Source organism: Stegostoma tigrinum, chromosome 4, assembly GCF_030684315.1.
Source record: "Stegostoma tigrinum isolate sSteTig4 chromosome 4, sSteTig4.hap1, whole genome shotgun sequence".
In the NCBI taxonomy this organism is placed as follows: Eukaryota; Metazoa; Chordata; class Chondrichthyes; order Orectolobiformes; family Stegostomatidae; genus Stegostoma; species Stegostoma tigrinum.
The window spans coordinates 39,168,105-39,188,633 of record NC_081357.1 but is presented as its reverse complement, the minus strand read 5'-3'; the positions used below and the strand labels follow the sequence as shown (position 1 = coordinate 39,188,633).

General features: G+C 41.3%; 1 protein-coding gene across 2 annotated transcripts in view; it reads left to right on the top strand.

The window, feature by feature from the left end:
* Window positions 1-20,529, top strand: part of ube3d (ubiquitin protein ligase E3D) — a 179,176-nt gene that overhangs the window by 19,530 nt on the left and 139,117 nt on the right. For both annotated transcript variants that reach the window (XM_059645730.1, XM_048530254.2), the window contains exons 2-5: window positions 5,783-5,906; window positions 8,530-8,726; window positions 12,915-13,005; window positions 16,536-16,776. In XM_059645730.1, the coding sequence (XP_059501713.1) occupies window positions 5,830-5,906; window positions 8,530-8,726; window positions 12,915-13,005; window positions 16,536-16,776 (606 nt within the window). In that variant the 5' untranslated portion in view covers window positions 5,783-5,829. The remainder of the gene's footprint in view (window positions 1-5,782; window positions 5,907-8,529; window positions 8,727-12,914; window positions 13,006-16,535; window positions 16,777-20,529) is intronic.

Below are 20,529 nucleotides of genomic sequence, written 5' to 3'. Positions count from 1 at the left end.
TCTGATCAAGGTCTTATCGTGCTCTGAGATACTCTTCTTCAGCGTTCACTACACTACCTATTTTGGAGTCATCTGCAAACTTACTAACTATGCGTCCTATATTCACATCTAAATCACATATATAAATGATGAAAAGCAGCAGGTCCAAACTAATACTTGTGGTACACTACAGGTCTCAGACCTCCTGTTGGAAAAGAAACCCTGTCTCACCAGCCTCTGTTTTTTACCTTTAAGCCAATTTTGTATCCAATTGGCTAGCTCCCCGGATCCCAGGGAATCCAACCTTACTAATCAGTCTAAGATAATAAAATGTGAGGCTGGATGAACACAGCAGGCCAAGCAGCATCTCAGGAGCACAAAAGCTGATGTTTCGGGCCTAGACCCTTCATCAGAGAGGGGGATGGGGAGAGGGAACTGGAATAAATAGGGAGAGAGGGGGAGGCGGACCGAAGATGGAGAGTAAAGAAGATAGGTGGAGAGAGTGTAGGTGGGGAGGTAGGGAGGGGATAGGTCAGTCCAGGGAAGACGGACAGGTCAAGGAGGTGGGATGAGGTTAGTAGGTAGCTGGGGGTGCGGCTTGGTGTGGGAGGAAGGGATGGGTGAGAGGAAGAACCGGTTAGGGAGGCAGAGACAGGTTGGACTGGTTTTGGGATGCAGTGGGTGGGGGGGGAAGAGCTGGGCTGGTTGTGTGGTGCAGTGGGGGGAAGGGACGAACTGGGCTGGTTTAGGGATGCAGTAGGGGAAGGGGAGATTTTGAAACTGGTGAAGTCCACATTGATACCATATGGCTGCAGGGTTCCCAGGCGGAATATGAGTTGCTGTTCCTGCAACCTTCGGGTGGCATCATTGTGGCAGTGCAGGAGGCCCATGATGGACATGTCATCTAGAGAATGGGAGGGGGAGTGGAAATGGTTTGCGACTGGGAGGTGCAGTTGTTTGTTGCGAACTGCGCGGAGGTGTTCTGCAAAGCGGTCCCCAAGCCTCCGCTTGGTTTCCCCAATGTAGAGGAAGGCGCACCGGGTACAGTGGATGCAGTATACCACATTGGCAGATGTGCAGGTGAACCTCTGCTTAATGTGGAATGTCATCCTGGGGCCTGGGATGGGGGTGAGGGAGGAGGTGTGGGGACAGGTGTAGCATTTCCTGCGGTTGCAGGGGAAGGTGCCGGGTGTGGTGGGGTTGGAGGGCAGTGTGGAGCGAACAAGGGAGTCACGGAGAGAGTGGTCTTTCCGGAAAGCTGACAGGGGAGGGGATGGAAAAATGTCTTGGGTGGTGGGGTCGGATTGTAAATGGCGGAAGTGTCGGAGGATAATGCGTTGTATCCGGAGGTTGGTAGGGTGGTGTGTGAGAACGAGGGGGATCCTCTTGGGGCGGTTGTGGCGGGGGCGGGGTGTGAGGGATGTGTTGCGGGAAATACGGGAGACGCGGTCAAGGGCGTTCTCGATCACTGTGGGGGGAAAGTTGCGGTCCTTAAAGAACTTGGACATCTGGGATGTGCGGGAGTGGAATGTCTTATCGTGGGAGCAGATGCGGTGGAGGCGGAGGAATTGGGAATAGGGGATGGAATTTTTGCCGGAGGGTGGGTGGGAGGAGGTGTATTCTAGGTAGCTGTGTGAGTCGGTGGGCTTGAAATGGACATCAGTTACAAGCTAGTTGCCTGAGATGGAGACTGAGAGGTCCAGGAAGGTGAGGGATGTGCTGGAGACTAATCAGTCTACCGTGCGAACCTTGTTGAACGCTTTGCTGAAGTCCAATAGACAATGTCTACTGCTCTGCCTTCATCAACCTTCTTTGTCACCTTTTCAAAAAACTCGATCAAGTTAACAAAACACAATTTCCTATGCACAAAGCCATGTTGACTATTCATTAAAAATCCTTGCCTTTCCGAATGCACGTAAATCCTGTTCTTCAGAATCCCCTCCAACAACTAAACCACCACTAATGTAAGGCTCATTGGTCTACAGTGACCTGGCTTTTCCTTACAGCCTTTCTTAAATAGTGGTCAACCTACAATCTTCTGACACCTCACCCGTGACTATTGGTGATACAAGTATCTCAGCAAGGAGCACAAAAATCACTTCCCTAACCTCTCACAAATTTCTGGGAAACACACGGTTCAGGTCCCAGGGATTTAATAACCTTTGTGTGTTTTAAAGAAATCCAGTACTTACACTTCTGTAAATGATGACTTGTTTTGAGGAAGTTCATATTTTGTGCGTTAAGAAAACTGCTAGAATCAGCTGAGATGCCTACATTATCAATTAACTTGTTGACAGTCATTGTCTACACTTGTGTATGAAAGATGGCACTGTATGCACAATGACTGTATAGATGTATAAAGCATATTTGAATCAAACTTCTGCGACAACTTCAGAGGGTACAGACAAAGAGAACGTTGAAAAAAGAACCTAAAACTCAATCAACTGAAGCAAGTGAACCTCAGTGATAGGCAAACAGGGTCTCACAATCTCCTTTTTAGAGATTTAACATGGAACCAGGTGAATGAGTTGGCACCCATTGAAATCGGAATCTGTTGTTTCCTTTGTCTTGTTGTTGCACAGTTTAGCAGTGATAATGAGGCTAGACTTAACTAGTCTCACTGATTAGTTTTGAAAGATAGAGATTTTTCTGGTTTCCACTTATTACTAAATAGTGCTCTGGTTGTTACACAATCTGCTTTTTTTGGGAATTACTAATTGCATCTCATTATTTCTAATGAGAATATTTGGAAGTGATACTAGATTGGAAACAGAAAACATAAGAGATACTCAGTAGGTCTGACAGTGTTTGTTGGGAGAGATTAATATTTGAATCTGATATGACTCTTTTTTGGAACCCATTAATGAAACAGAGGGGTGAGGGGTGAGATCGTTATCCTCAGTGTATTGTACAATATTTATCCTTCAATTAGCATCACAAGAGGTGGGTACTAAAAGACAGGTAAATAGGGGAATTCTGCATATTTTTATAATTTTTTAAAACTTTTGCAACAACTCTGAGAATAATGGGGCTTAATTTCCAGCAATCCATCTCAGTGAAGTGTAATAGCGTGGCAGCAATAAGTGTAACGTTATTTGGTCAGGTTGGATCATCAGGAAGTTAGGAAGTTGGTGTAGATGTATTAGAGATAGCAGGAACTGCAGATGCTGGAGAATCTGAGATAACAAGGTGTAGAGCTCGATGAACACAGCAGGTCAAGCAGCATCAGAGGAGCAGGAAGGCTGACGTTTCAGGCCTAGACCCTTCTTCAGAAATGAAGAAGGGTCTATAACCCATCTAATCTACACATTCCTGAACACTACGCGCAATTTAGCATGGCCAATCCACCTAGAATCATTGCTCAGTACAAACAAAGATGATTACAAGTGTGCCACAAAGACCCTAGTCATTGACTATTGCATGCATGGAGTTCATAGCTAACAACGGAGGGAAATTGTGACACTTCCAATGGGCTGGTGTACATCACCGGATGACCAGTGACTACAGCAGCTTGGCAACAGATGCCAACAACAGAAAGAACAACCAACAAGGAAGCTTGGTAGGTGCTCATGCCACACTTGTGGCTGTCCCTGTCTTCTGGTTATGACCACTTCAGCCATTACTTACAGAGGTAAAGTGAGAGTGGCAGCCTTTTACATTAAGGATGCATTTGACTGAGTATGGTGCGAAAGTGCTCTGGCAAAACTGGAATCAATGGGAATCTGGGGAATACTGTCCATTGGTTGGAACCAAACCTGGCACATAGATGGTAGTAGCTGTTGCATGGTTTTTACGTCCAAACATCTTCAGCTGCTTCATCAATAGCCTTCCCTCCATCATAGGGTCAGCAATGGAATATTTGTCAATGATTGCACAATGTTCAGCACCGTTTGCAACTCCTCAAATTTTGGAATTTGTGTTCAAAAGAAGCAAACCTGGACAGTGGTAGCAATTGCTGTTGAAATTCAGCAGGTCTGGCAGCATCTATAGAGAGAATACAGAGTTAACATTTCAGGTCAGTTCTGAAGTGTCACTAGACCTTCTGAGTTTCTCCTGCAAATTCTGTTTTTGTTTCAGATTTCCAGCATCCACAGTTTTTTGATTTATTTTAGAGCAAGACCTAGCCAATATTCAGGATCGAGCTGACAAGTGATAAATAACTTTCACACCACCAAGTGCCAGGCAATGGTCATCTCCAGCAGAAGAGAATCTTCCCATTGTACCCTTGACATTCAATGCCATTACTATCGATAAATCCCTCACTACTAACATCCTGGGGTTACCACTGACCCAAAACTGGACTGGACTAGACATTTAAATGTTGTGATTACAGGAGGAGATCAGAAGCTAGGAATCCTGCTACATTTAACTCATCTCCTGCCTCCTGTTATCAAGGCCAGACCTTGTTATCACATGGTCTGTTATTACATACTACCCATTGTTAGCCACTAAAGTCCTCTTTGGTGACTATTCATTCTCTGAGGCTGACCATTAACCACTCCTTTATCTGTCCTTCTTTTGTTCTTCTATCTCCTTAGCTTTATCTCCCCTTATCATTTAATCCCTAACTCTTGTCCTCACCATATCTTCCGCATAAAAACCAACTTCTTCTGAGCTACGATCAGTTCTGAAGAAGGGTCACGGAACCTGAATTGCTAACTCCGATTTCTTTCCAAAGATGCTGCCGGACTTGCTGGGATTTTCCAGCAATTTCTGTTTTTACTTCTGATTTCCAGCACCCGCAGTTCTTCCGGTTTTCTATTAGGCAGGTGATGGAATACTCCCCACTTTCCCGGATTGGTGCAGCTCCAACAACACTCAAGAAGCTTGACAGCATCCAGGACAAAGCAGCCTGCTTGATTGGTGCCTCATCTACCAACATGCACTCCATCGACCCCACCACCAATGCTCAGGAGCACCATTGTGTATTATGTAAAAGATGCACTGCAGAGATTCACCAAAGATCTTCAGGCAGCATCTTCCAAATTCACGAACACTTCCACCAAGAAGGACAAGGACAGGAGTTACAAGGTCCACCACCTGCAATTCCACCTCAAAACCACTCATCATTTGATGTGGAAATACGTCACCAATTCCTCACTCTTGCCAGGTCAACATCCTGGTTAGCCCTGCAGAACAGAATTGTGACTTAATTTACTGCACGTGACTGCAGCAGCTCATCAACGTCTTCTCAAGGGTGACTGGGGATGGTCAATAAATTTTGCCCAGCTAATGGTGGCCACATCCCATGAACGAATTAAAAAAAATTGAGAGATGCTGGATTGGGCCGAATAAAGATTTTGAATTCCTATGGTATTGACTTTCACCAAGTGCCAAACCTCAACACTCCATCTCCCCTTTCCCTCTGTCCCAAAACAGCAATACCAGAGATTGGGTTTGAAGTTCAACACAAACAGAGATTGCTGGAGAAACTCAGCAGGTCTGGCAATATCAGTAGAGAGAGAAAAACAGTTAACGTTTCGCGTCGTCAGAACTACGTTAACTCTGCATTCTCTCCACAGGACGCTATCACACCGGCTAAGTTTCTCCAGCAATTCCTATTTTTGTTGAGCATTTCCAGCCTCCACAGTTCCGGGCGCTGCTTTGTTGGGTTGGGAGGCAGTGGCGCTATACCCTCCCGAGCTGCAGATGGCGCTACGGGGAGATTTCTAGGTCTCGGGAGCTCCAAAAGGCGGGGCGCGTGCGTCCAAACAATTGCGTGAGAAGTCGCGTGCGTGCGTACGTGACGTAGTTGTCGGACGAGAGCCTGACGCTGATTGGCTGCTACTTTGTTACATTTCAGTGAGGATTTCCGAGAAGTAAGGAAGGTGCAGGATTGTCGAGGGACAGATGGAAAGATCGCTGCTGCAAACACAGGGCTTCTTAGAGATCAGGAACAGCACCCAGAGCGGGCTCTTGATCATTGGGTAACTGTTTTAACTTCTCTGAGCATGCAGACTCACAGTGACTGATGACAAACGTTCAGGATCTCCTTTCTGTGTTGAGTCTTCACCACGTTGCAGCGACAGTAAAGCAACCTTTCATACACACTTCTGACAAATAGATGTGAGAATGTTTACTTTCATGTATCGTCAAGATGGGAAGAGCCGATTTTCAGAGCAGGAATGAGGATTTAACCAATAAATTTAGCGGCTAAATTCGCTGGGAGAAAACTGAACTAGATACACGTAGACAACATACCGTTCCTTCAAGACTGGGTTGACCTGTGAGCTGAAATGATTGCTCAAGCGTTGAAAACAAAAAGGCTGGAGGTCACAGCGGGTCAGGCAGCATCCATGGAGAGAAAGCAAGACAAAGTCTTGAATCTAGACGACTCTTCATCAAAGCTGAAGTGAAGGTGGCAGCTTGGAATGCTGGGGGAGAAAGAATGTTGATAGTTCACATCTTAAATCTGACCTACTAACATTCTTTCTCCCCCTGCATTCCAATTCGCCCCCCCCCCCCCACGATTCGTAAATGATGTTCCCTGAACTTCAGCTGTAATGGAGAGTCATCTAGACTCAAAACGTTAGCGTGCTTTCTATCCATGGATGTTACCTGACCTGTTGTGATCACCAGCAATTTTTTTTGCTTGCATCCAGATTCCAACATCTGCAGTAATTTGCGCATTACTGCTCATGTATATCTGGGGAGATGTTGTTCTGTTGGAGATGTCTTTTCAGTGAATTGTTAGATGACTGGATGCTGATGTGGGTGAAGGCCAAGGATCTCTCACCACAAATTAAAAGGATAGTTAGTTGTCCCAAATAAAAGCAAAATACTGCAGATACAGGAGATCTGGAATAAAAGCAGAAAGTGTTGAAAAATCTCAGCAACTCTGGCAGCACCTGCAGAGAGAGAAACAGATGTTCTGAGTCCAGTGCTGCCTTCGGAGCTTGGTTCTATTTCTCCATATGTAGATGCAGCACTTTCTGCTTTTGCTGGTAAACAGTATCCTGACCAAAATTGTCCTTCAAGCAACATTGCTCACAAGTAACCTGATTATTTATAATACTTACTGTGTACATAAAAGCTTGTTTTTATATATTAACTGCTATTATTGAGCACAAAACTACAATTATTACGCTTTGGAAGAAATTATGATACAAATGCAATTTCTGATTTAGGTGAAGGGGCTTTTCATGTGTGGTCAACTCGTATTATTTACATCTTTTCCATCACTTTGAAACTCTCCACTGCCTTGGCAGTGCAGTTTCCTCCAGTTAATGTACGCAAGACCCTTATTATACAATCCATACCCGAGTCACTGATTCTGTTCCCTCGTAGCTGCTGTCTTGGGCTGAACTATAATTTGTTACCTCAGCATTCTGTTTGATGTTGAGCTCTGTTTTTGACTCCTGCCACAAAGAGCCCTTCTTCCACTTCATAATTACCATTCCTGCTGTAGCTAATTTCATGTTGAAGCCTTCTTAAATACCTTTGTTACCTATGATCAGATCAATGCTCCCTTGTCCACATGTCAATATTGACCTGAAAATTTTCAGTTCATCCAAAGCTCTCTATTTTGTATCCTATATTGCATCAAACACCATCTACCCAATATCTTTGTCCTGGATAAACTCATACTGAGATCTTCAGCACCTCAAATTTGCAACCTTAAACACAACCTTGTGTTTAAATCCCTGTATGAGCTGATCATTCAAGTTCGTCTGAGAATAGAATAGAACAGAATGGTTATTTATTGCTACTTGTATTTTTTACAAAATAAAGTTTAAAGTGTTTAAGTTGCTACCTCTCAGTCATCTATACTGTAACTTCCAACCTTATTGTATTATCTCACCTGAACTATCTGTTCCATGGCTTTGGCATCTATCTCTTTCACTCTGCCATCGATGGTTACACATTTAGTCACCTGGGCCTCTGCTTTAGAATTTTTCACTCCTTAAATTCCTTGTCTGCTCCGTATTTATCTTCTTTAAGATTCTTCATCTAAGTCACTAAACCTTTAAATCTCCTTTGGCTATAAGGCTTTATTTCTCCTATTATTCTTCTGTGAAGTGCTTTGAGAGATGTTTCCATGATAAATGTGCAGTATAGATTTTATTTGATATATATTTATATGTACTGATTATTCTTGGTACTTGAAGATTGAAAAAGAAGCATTTTCTAAATGACCTTGCATTTAATGAAACTGGCTCTCTATGTAATGCATTCTTATTAGTCTTGATTTATTTCTGCCATTACTAGGCTTAGGGTGACTGATTTAAATTAAAATGTGTTTCTACTTTTTATTAGCTGATTCTTTGACAGTGAATAATACAATTTGAAGAATTCACTAATAAGTATACTAGCCACTGCTAACCAAGGTCCCTATTATGCAGCCTGACTGCTAATTGAATCCACATTGAGATATTGAATCTTGTCACAGTCATCAGCTGATGTTAAATGATGTTCACAATATTTCATGGAAAGGAAAAGAATGTATTCAGATTTAGGTGTGTTTCAAGAATGGATACTAGATCTTTCCATTATGGCGTGCAGTGTTGGCGCTCACTCAAAAACATAACTCATTGTGTCTTCTTTGAGCAGAAACGTTCCAGAGAAATACTCTGAGCTGCAAGTTACTCTCAGCCCATCATCCATATGTCTTTGTACTGGAGGGCAGCGCATCAACCTAGATTTGCCAGTAGGGGTCAGAATTGTTCCTCCCTCCTGCCGCAATCTCCACTACGTCGCAGGAGATGGATTCCACATGAGGCTGCAAGTTCAGATTAATCAACCTGCAGGTGACCAGCTCTTATATTTTTAACTAAATTAATTACGCTGAAAATTATTGGCCAATATAGTCGAATTTAAATGTGTCTCACTTTTCACAAAATTGTTATTCATGCAAGAGCTTTGTTGGTAATTACAATCCATGGCTAACTATTAGGTTTCTGGCTGAACCTTAGAAATAGCCCATTTCAGACCTGTCCTTTTCTTTTAAAGTGTACTACTTCACACACCCTTGAGCATTCAAACATCAATTTAAAGAATCACAGCAAAGCTATTCAAGTACCTTGGATGTTTAGAGATTTACAGCTAAAGAGCACACTATAAGTATAATTTTAAGTGAAAAAATGTAAGCACAATTTATCTTGTTCTCAGAAAAACTTTCAACAATCCTTTCTTTAATGGCTACAAATTAGCTTCAAATAAGCCTGATTTCTAACCAACTTCAAGCTCAAATTCTATATTTTGATATGTTCTTTTAATTGATGTGGTCTTGTTAGTCCTTAATATGTGCAAGCTTGCCCAATCGGGAAGAGCAGTAAGTATCTTTTAAAGTCATATCAAAGTTGTCTCCCCACCCACCAATCCACTGTACCTGAGCATTTGCAAATTGAGCATCCTTGGCTCAGTGCTTAAACATGCATTGTGGTCAGGAGGGTCTCTGTTTTAATCTCTGCTGACAGTCAGAGATTGTAATGTAGCTGTTGGGCTCATCGTCCTTGGGCTAAGAATAGGCGAAAGTGACATGTCATCTATTTCTAATTGCATGCTAATAACGCCTACTGAGAGCTGTATGCCTGTGTACCACCTGGAGAATTTATTGAGCTTGATTAGGATGGCACCAATGTTCACTGTCCAAGCTTGTACTGCACCTCTTTCCCACAGAGGAAGAGTGCACAGAGGGACAGAAAAAAATCAGTACATGTCAAAGAATGCTTTCGAAGATTCCTTGTGATGAAATTAAGGAGAGGATTGATTCCTATTCATCCAAGCCTAAACTTTAATATTGTAAATCCGTCCCTGCTTGTCACTGCTGTATGGAATGGTACTTCCGAAGATCTTTCCCACTTTGACCCCATATTGAACAATGAAAATTGTCACGACTCTTCAGTGACATCTGAAAGGGATTGCAATACAGCGGCTTGTAAGAGCAGGAACTCAGCTTTTATAAATTAGTTGGAGCAGAATGGCAGCCATTCCTGCTTTAGAGCATGGCAGCAAATTTCCAGCGTTTGACCTGACTTGGGGAAGTGCTGCTACAGGATTCTAATCTCCTAAACAATTTCTGTTTTGGAAGTGAGGATAAGACATGGAAAGCTAACCCTTGAAGGATATGTCTGAATGGAGAAGTTTCATGGTCTGTCGGTATAACAGCACTTACAGATTCACTGGTACATAGAATAACGGAAAATAAGAAGAGGAGTAGGCTATTCAGGCCTTTGAGCAATATAAATGGAGAAGTATAATGAAAGAGGGTGAGGAATTAGTAACGTGTAATAACAGTAATCAATGAAAAATTGGAATCAACAGATTGGTGACAGTTTGAGAACAAAGGAGGTGCAATGAGATCTGGGGGCCCTTGTACACCAGTCACTGATAGTAAGTATGCAAATACAGCAGGCAGTAAAGAGGCCAATGGAATTTGGCCTTTATCATGAAGGATTGGAGTACAGGAGCAGAGCGTCTTGCTGAATTGTACAGGGTCTTGGCAACACCACACCTGGAGTATTCTGTGCAGTTTTGTTTCTTTATCTGAGGTAGGACACACTGGTTATGGAGAAAGTGCAAGGAATGTTTGCCAGATTCATTGCTGGGACAGCAGGAATTCAATATGACCATGGCTGTTCATCCACCTCAGTAACTTGCTCGTGCCTTGTCCTCCCCACACCATTTGATCTCTTTAGCCCAAAGAACTGTATCTATCTCCTTCTGGAAAACATAGCCACATTTGCTACTTTGTGTGGCAAATAATTCCACAGGTTCACCACTCTCTGGGTGAAGAAATTTTCCCTCATTTCAACCCTAAATGGCCTGCCCCCAATCATTTAAACCATGACTCCTGGTTCTGGTCTCCCCAGATATTGGTAAATCCTTCTTGTGTTTATGCTCCCTGGTCCTGTTAGAATTTTAAAAGTTTCATTGAGATTCTCCCCTCCATTCTTCTAAATCATTCCTAACCGATCCAGCCTCTCTTCATACCTCAGTGCTGCTGTCCCAGGAATGAATCTGGCAAATCTTCCTTGCACTTTCTCCATAACCAGTGTGTCCTATGTCAGAAAAGGAAACCAAAATGGCACAGAATACTCCAGTTGTGGTCTTACCAAGACCCTGTACTGTTAAGCAAGACGCTCTGCTCCTGAACTCCATTCCTTTCGCTATAAAGGCCAAATACCATTGGCCTCTATACTGCCTGCTGTATTTGCATACTTACTATCAGTGACTGGTGTACAAGGACCCCCAGATCTCACTGCACCTCCTTTGTTCTCAAACTGTCACCAATCTGTTGATTCCAATTTTTCATTGATTGCTGTTATTACACGTTACTAATTCCTCACCCTCTTTCATTATACTTCTCCATTTATATTGCTGGTTGCATCGCAAAAAGTGAAGATTTCTATATTTAAGGGGGTTTGTTATTACAAAGAGATGATTCAGTTGTTAAATTGCATCTAATTTAAAGGTGAAGATCACTGCACAAATCTAAACACAGCAGGAAGCAAGGTTATCAATGATGGTGGTCCATTATACAAAGCAAGTTCCCACACACACCATGTACTATAAATAATCAGCTTAGCGGTGTGCAATGTTGCTTGAGGGACAGTTTTGGCCAGGCACTGAATTCTCTGTCACAGAGTGGTTGAGACCAAAACACAGAATGTTTTGAAAATGGGTATAGTTCACAGGCTCACCTCACTCTGGGTGAGGAAATTTTTCACTTCAGTCCTAAGTGACTTTCTTCTATCGCTGTAATTGTGACCCCTGGATCTGGGCATCCTGGTCATCGTGAACATCATTCCTGCATTTCCCCTGTCTAATCCTGTTAGAATTTAATAGCTTATGGTAAGATTCCTCAATGCCCCCGTTTCATGCTTCTATACTTCAGTGAATATCGCCCTAACTGATCCAGTAGTTCTTCATATGGCCTGCTGCCCCAGGGACCAGTCTGGTAACCATTTGTTGCACTCCCTCAATAGCCACAGAAACCAGTGGATGGATGGATAATTTTTCAATCCATAGTGAGCAGGCTAAGTAAACTGAACAATATATCCTTTTCACTGTTACTGTTTTGAACTGGTGTCCAGAAGCAATGTGGGAGCAGCCAATTTACAAAAATTATGTTGCCTTTTTGTTCTGAACAACCTGTTCAGAGATGTTCTGACACACCTTTGGAGCAGATGGGACTTGAAACTGGACATACTAGCTCAGAGGCACTACACCACGAGAAATCATTCTTCTGCCCCCATCAGTTTCTAAATTGAGCCGAGTTCACTTATGCCTGAGGCAACTGTGATTTATGTAGGGAGTTTATTCATGGATAGAAAATGTGTACAATTGTACTGTCGACCACCAGCATGTTCATTACTTTTCTTTTTTGCAAATCCTTTGCTTGAAGCATTTTTGTCAGTTAGATATGGGGCTGGCAGTTCATTTGGTAACTGCATCAGGCTCGTAATAGAAACTGAGCTCGAGGGGACATGCCTTTCAGGGTGAAATGTTACCTTGATTGACAGGCACCTCATTATTAATCCAAGATATCACAAACCATTAGTGATAAGCTTCAAAGCAAGAAATACCCATGCATGAAAAATGAGGGTTATTTTCCTGGATAAGAGAAAGTCTGTTAAGTACAATGGTTATGACAATGTAACACAGCATGACATGTAACTATGGGCAATTAATCTTGCAAACGTGGAAAGCATGTGTAGTTCCTGCTCCTCTGATGCTGCTTGGCCTGTTGTATTCTTCCAGCTGTACACCTTGTTGTCGTAGTTTGTTATGTGGTGTTTTATTATTAATACCTTAAGGTGGAAGTTTATCTGTGAATGTTGGATTTTTGACAAAACTTGTTAAAATACTGAGACAGTTAAGTTTGTACCTAATTTTCTTGTAATATGCATGTAATTATTCTCATGGTAAAATCTTCATTTGCAGAATTAATCTCCAGTGTTTTGCAATAATATTAATATTTCATGTTTCTTTAGAGCTGGTACCAACTGTCATCGAAACTTTGCAAGCCCAGACATCCTATAACTTTCAGTGCCAAACCTGTGGACAATCCGTGCTCAAGAGGCAGTAAGATATTTTTGATCTGTTTTTCGTATGGATGACAGTGGGATACTATCTGTAACAGAAATAGCACATGTGCATAGTTAATACATTTTTCAATATTGGAAATGGGTAGGTCAGCTGACTAAGTGCGTACTAGTAGGTCATAGAGTCAAGTCCCACGGTAGAGACTGGAGCATGTAATTTAGGCAGGTATGAGTGAGTGTTGTGCTGCCAAATCTGGCAGATGTTGCTTAGCACCGACGGGTGAGGAGAGGTTGAATTGGCTAGAAGTGTATTCAATGGAGTTCAGAAGAATGAGGGGGGAATCTCACTAGAAACCTACAAGTGTAGGGAAGGATGTTCCCAATGATTGGAGAGCCCAGAACCAAGAGTCACAGATAATGATATAGGGTCAACCATTTCGGACTGAGATGAGAAATTTCTTCACCCAGAGAATGGTAGGCTTGCAGAATTCACTACCACGGAGAGCAGCCGAGGCCAGAACGTTGTATGATTTCAAGAAGGTGTTGGATATGGCACTTGGGGCTAAACGGATCAAAGCACATGGAGGAAAAGCAAGAAAAAGCCATTGAGTAGGATAATCAGCCATGAACATAATAAATGACCATTTAATGAGGTCATGGATAATATGTGCTCTAACTTGTAATTGCCTTTACCTTATTATCCACTAATATCTTCATATAACAAAAATCTATCAAGATTAGGTTTAAAATTTATAATGAACCTAACATCCAATTCCAAGTTTTGCAAAAGAGCTCCAAATTTTCATCTTCATTTGTCTGAAGAAGTGTTTGTTTTAATTTCTAGCTCTCGCTTTGATACTATACCCATGACAAGTAGAAATGGTGTAAAGAGAGAGAAACAATTTGTTCTCTTAATGTACTGAAAATTTATATCACCCTTTAATCTGCTAAATTCCATGGAATACAATGCTGTTTTGTGTAATCTTGTTTTGTAATTTATCTCTTTGGAGTGTGGGTCCTATTTTACTGAATATTTAGGAACATAAGAACTAGGAGCAGAAGTAAGCAATTCAGCCCCTCGAGTCTATCCCGCCATTCATTACAATTTTGGCTGATCTCACTACAGTCTCATTCCTTCCTTCATGCTCCTTGTAACCCTTCAACCCATTACTAATGAAAAATCTATTTGTCTCCTTAAATTTACTCAATGTTCCAGTATCCACCACACTTGGGGGTGGTGAATTCCACAGATTCGTGGCCCTTTCAGAGAAGTAATTTTTCCTCACCGTTTTTTTAAACCTGCTGCCTCTTATCATGCAATATTATGTGTTATGTTTTGTCTGCTATTAATAATCCTTTTTAAGGTGTGGTACTTACACAGTACTCCAGGTCTGGTTGATCCAGGGCCCGATAGAGCTGAAATATGATTTTTACCTCCTCGCATTCCACTGCACTATATATTTTGACTATTTTCCACATTGGTCCTTGACATTTTAATGATCTATTTGCCTGGTTCCCCAAGTCTGTCTTGATCTCTCTTGTTTCTAAATTTTCACCATTTGGAAAGCACACAATGCAATCCTTTCTTAGCTTCAAAGTGGGTGACCTCACATTTGCTTATATTGAAGTCTGTTAGCACTATTTTGCTGAGTCACTTAATCTATCACTATCTCTTCGCAATGTTGTGTTTCTATATACATAACTTATAAGGCTGCCCATCTTTGTCAAGTTTGTATTTGTGGCTTTCTCTCCCATGATCTAAGTTATTAATGAGTATTGTAAATAATTGTGGCCCCAAAACAGTGGTTTGTTGGATACTGTCAAACACATCCTGAAAGTTAGACAGTTTGTCCATGATCCTTACTCTGATTCCTGTCACTCAGCCAGTTCCTGAACTGGATCAGTGATTTACTTTCGATTTCAGAAGCCTAAATGTATGTCTCTAACATGAGACTTGATTGAATGCCTTCTGTAAGTTGATATAAGTAATATCCATTCTTCAGTCCACTACTATCACTACTTCTCGAAAAGGTTTAGTCGGGTTCCACAGTCATCACCCCTCCATTTAAATGAAAGTTGGGATTCCTCTAGGTAGGGAAACATGCTGCATAAATGCAAACTTCTTCCTTTCTGTCATTTTGGCAATTTTTAAAGGAGCACTGTGCCTCAGGCATAGTTTGTTCATGATAAAAGTTCTGGATGTGAGATTGCTCGCTGAGCTGGAAGGTTTGTTTTCAGACGATTCGTCACCATTCTAGGTAACATCATCAGTGAGACTCCGTTGAAGCGCTGGTGTTATGTCCTGCTTTCTATTTATCTGTTTAGGTTTCCTTGGATTGGTGATGTCATTTCTTGTGTTGGTGATGTCATTTCCTGTTCTTTTCTCAGGGGATGGTAGATTGGCTCCAAATCAATGTGTTTGTTGATGGAGTTCCGGTTGGAATGCCATGCTTCTAGGAATTCTCGTGAATGTCTCTGTTTGGCTTGTCTTAGGATGGATGTGTTGTCCCAATCAAAGTGGTGTCCTTCCTCATCTGTATGTAAGGATACGAGTGATAGTGGGTCATGTCGTTTTGTGGCTAGTTCATGTTCATGTATCCTGGTGGCTAGCTTTCTGCCAGTTTGTCCAATGTAGTGTTTGTCACAGTTCTTGCAAGGTATTTTGTAGATGACGTTCGTTTTATTTGTTGTCTGTACAGGGTCTTTTTTCAGGCCTCAACCTGAGCTGCAAATGATAAAAGTGCTAATGATTCTGAAACTTAAAATGCTCTCTATTTAGCAGCGTCAGTAAAACTGAAATCATATTTCTGCTATTTCATCAGGTTTACTAGTCTTTATGTTTTTGCTTGGGCATTGACATTTCTACAGTTAATACTTCTCATGTTTGGCATGTTGTGTGATGGTAGAGGGTATAGTCTCACTATTCAGCCTTTGTTATATCAGACTGGGAGTTTTACGGTTCTCTATGGCAGTGTGAAATTGAGGCTTATCTTAACTATTTTAAAATCTGATTTCAAATTAGAATCATAATATACTTTGAACAATGAAAACAAGTTTGCATCTTGTGCCTGTCATTTCTTGGTCACATTTCAAATATCACGTAAATTTCTGTCTTAAAAATTCAAAGGAACAAAAAAACTTCATTTGACACAGGTGGTAAAGTCTCCTGGTCCTCATAACTAAATGACATGTTTGGAAAAGAAAACATGTTGTGTAATTCTGGCCCTTATTTATTGCTTATTTGACAGTGATTGGGACTTTGTAGCACTCGATACTGACCACTGACCTCAGCAGCACAGCAATTGCAGTGTACAATATTCCAATTGACAGCCTATCAGTTGAGTTATCACAAGTAAAATCATCACAATCTGCCAGTATTGGTGCAAACCCTGAACTAATTATCTTCAATACAGTGGTCAGTGAAATGTATTTTTATCTTAACAGTAAGACCTCTTTATGTGCATTCATCATATTGCAATTGAATTGTCAAGACTGTGTTTTTGCATTTGAAGTGAAAAGGCAAGCATTGTGGTTTGTCTGATTCTAATAAGCTGTCCCTTTTATATGTAGGATGTTTCAGAGAGTTTTACCGTTGCCTAGTGGAAATTGGACTGATTTGGTGGAGCACTGGTGCTGTCATCCTGATCCATTTGCCAAGGCCTTACAACCGAGGTTGGATGATTGTTTATTAGGCGACACTTTCCTACTTGTCAGTGTGGCGAGCATTGATAAGACTGCAGTGCATGAAGAGCCAGCAGGGCAGTCAAATGTCAAGCAGGATGCAGTTCACAGTGGAACCCATGAGGTGCAGGTAGGGCTTTTGCTTGCAACATACAGGACTTGCCCAATCCTTCAGCTTGACTTTGTTGACAATGTTAGATACTAGGGTTGAAGTCTTTAATTTTTACGTTTCTACTTTAGTAGAGAGAGAAAAAAACTCTGCATTTATTGAGCAACATTGAAAACATAATACCCCAAAGTCCTTTACAGCTATTGCAGTACTGGTGAAGTGTGGTAATGAAGGAAAACGAATCTGAAATATTTCACCAGTTATTTTTTAAAAGAGTACCTCGGGAAGAGGAGAAAGGGACACCCTCTTAATTTCTGTACTTTTCAAATTTAAATACTTGTAGAAAAGAGGCACCTCATGTCGATATTCCATTACATTGTTCCGTGGCCTCAGCTTCCAGATTTACCTCATGATTAAAATTTCAGGTGCCTGGGAGGGAATAATTTCTTTGAAGAAAGTCGGGAAATCCACAGGGAGCACACAGTTCAGGTTGATGTCACGCACTAATACCCACTTTATCTAAGAGTAACCCTCAGAGAGCATCATGTGATCATGTCCTTGATGGGGTTTTTGTGAGAAAACCATACTATATTATCCCTCCTCTGTCATCAGAGGTGGTTGATGGGCTCTGAGAATGTGCCATGAGGCAGTTTGCTGGTGGTATAGAGGAGAAAGATTGGCTAGCTGAGTGCTGGTTTAGATTTTTGAGTATTGTTGGAACTGCACTCATCCAGGTAACTGGGCAACACTTCTTCACACTCCTGACTTGTGCCTTGTACATAGTGGACAGGCAGTTGAGTTATTTCCTTCCTATTCTCAACCTTTGACCTGCTGTTGTAGTCATGGTGTTTAAATGCTTGGTCCAGTTCAGTTTATGACCGATGGAAGGATGTGGTGGGAGATTCAGTGGTAGTAAGGTAAGGGGAGTTGATGAGATTTCCTCTTGTTGTTGGTAGAAATTGCCTGGCCCTTGTTTGGCGTGAATGTTACTTTTCAATTATTAACCCAAGCCTGATGGTTGTCCAGATGTTAATACGCATTGGCATAGACTGCTTTATTGCTTCAGGAGCTGTGAATTTTGTTGAACATTGTCTTATTACCAGCAAACATCGCAACTTTTGGCCTTGTGTTGGAAGGAAAGGTTATTGAAGAAGTGGACCACTACCTGGAGGCACTGATGCAGTGATGCCCTTGTACTGAGATGATTTGTCTCCAACAGCGACAGCTGCTTTACTTTGTGCTAGCCATGTGTCCAACCAATGGGGAGTTTCCTTGATTCTCATTGACGTCAGTTAGAGCTCTGTGCTACTGTACTTGGTCAAATACCGCTTTAATATTAGCAAGACAATTTTAAGTATACGCTCAAAAAAGCCCCTTGAAATAAATGACAACATATTGTCTGCCTTCCTAATTGCTTGCTGCACCTGCAAGCTAATATTTAGTGACGCATGGACAAGGACATGCCAGATGTTTGGACACCCAATCTCTCATCATTTAATTATATATCATTTATATGACGCTTAACTGCCCTCTGAGCAATTTGGGATGGACAATAAATGCTGGCCTAGCTGGTGACACTCAGATCCCGTGAATGAACAAAACAAAAATTTATCAATTAAATATGCTGGCTTTTTATATTTTCTACCGAGGTGAATGCCCTCGTATTTATTTGCATTACATTCTGTCTGCTATATTCTGGTCCATTTACGTAGCCTGTCCCAGTACTCTTAAAGACTCCTCGCACTCTCCTCGTAACTTGTGGTACTACCCATTTTGGGGTCACCAACAGATTTAGAAATATCAACAATAGGTCCCCACATCCAAATCATTTAGATTGTGAACAGTTGTAGACCCAGCTGTGATGCTTGTGTTACCCCCATTAGTAATAGCCTGCTGTCCTGAAAATGGTCCATTTATTCCTGTTCTGTATTCCATCTATAGCCAGTTCTCAATCTATAAACTAGAACATTCCACCCCTCACCCCTCAACATCATGTGCTCTGGTTTTATTCCCTAAAGCCCTTTGAAAATCCAAATAAGCCGTAATCATTGGTTTTCCTTTGTTTATGCTACAATTTGCATAAAACACTTCCAAACAAGTTTTTTTTTGTCAAGCATGATTTCCCTTTCAACAGTTGGTGTTGGGTCTGTGCAGTTCTGCCAAGATATTCTAAATATCCGGCTATCACATCGTTCAGAATTGATTCTAACATTTTCCCTGCCATGAACATAAAGTTTGTATTTTTCATCCTTCCTTTTCCTCCTTAAATAGTGAGATTAAATTTACATTCCAGGAAACTTTCCAGAACTGATAGAATTATGAAAGATAATCTTTATTGTTTTTTCTTCAACACTGTATAAAGTTCATCTGGTCCAGTGATAATCAACAATGGATTCATGGTCTTAATAAAACTCTTAATTCCAGATTTTTGTTGAATTCAAGTTCCACCATCTACCATGGTGGGATTCGAACCCGTGTCCCCAGAACATTACCTGGGTCTCTGGATTATCAATCCACCAATAATACCACTAGGTCATAGCTTCTCTTGAGTATATATTTTTTTAATTAGTTTTTCAAACCTTGTAGTTAAGGAATAGAGTCAGTAGTTCTGGGCATTAAAAACAAGTGGGAAAATGCTGTGCTGTTGCCTAGTGACTGAAGTGTAAGTAATTTTCAGTTTAGTTTGCAATGACTTGGGAAGACCATCAGATGAAGAAAATTAGAGACTCAACAAGCAAAAATTTACCAGAAGAAAACTGGTTACAGCTATGTCAGCTTGAGCAAAAAACTGTAATGTGGAGACATAGTGATAAACCCTTTGTTGGGATTTGGTGATTATAAGGATATGCTAGGGAAAAAAAGGAATTCTGTGGGTTGAATCCTTTTGTGATTTTTGTAGTGAAATCTTTTCAATTTTTTTATGTTGTGTAATACAGTTCTTGTTTGATCTTGTCATTAACTTATATTTTTAGTAAAAGAACGCTGGTAACTAGAAGCGTTAGTAACAGACCATTCAGCCCCTCAAGTTTGCCTTGCCATTCTATAAGATCATGGCTGATCTGCTGCAGGCCTCGACTTTTGTGTGAGCTCCTCATAGCCCTCAGCATTCTATTTCAAAAGTCCCTGTACCTCCTCTTAAAATACTTTCTATAATCTAGCCTCAGCAACTCTCTGGGAGAGAGAATTTATTACCCTCCAGGAGAAGAAATGAGTTTCCCCTTATTTTGTAAATAGCTTGAGAATATTAGTGGAAACATCTTTTCAACATCTACCCTGGCAAGCCCTTTCAGAATCTTTTATATTTCAATCAGATCACCTGTCCTCCTTCTAAACTCTAGTAAATATAGCCTGACCTCTTTTGCCATTCTTTATAAGTCAACCCCTTCATCCCACCACTCAATCTAATGACCCCCTTTTGACCTGTCTCCAGTGTCCTTTCTTAAATACATAACCAAACACGGTACTTAAAAGCACTGCACAATTATAATAAGATATTTCTGGTTTTAAACTCCAACCCGCTAACAATAAAGACCAAAATTATATCTGCTGCCTCAATTATATGCTGCACCTGCTTGCCAAGGTTTGTATTTCATGTACAAGAACATCCAGATTCCTCTGTGTTGCTTTTATTTTTGTGATCTCTCTCTATCTAAATAGTAGTCTGCCTTTTGACTGTCCTTGCCAAAGTGATCACCTCATAAGTTCCTACATCAGACTGTATCTTCCCAAGTTTTGCCCATTCTCTCAACTTCAATCTCTTTCAGATTCCTTGTT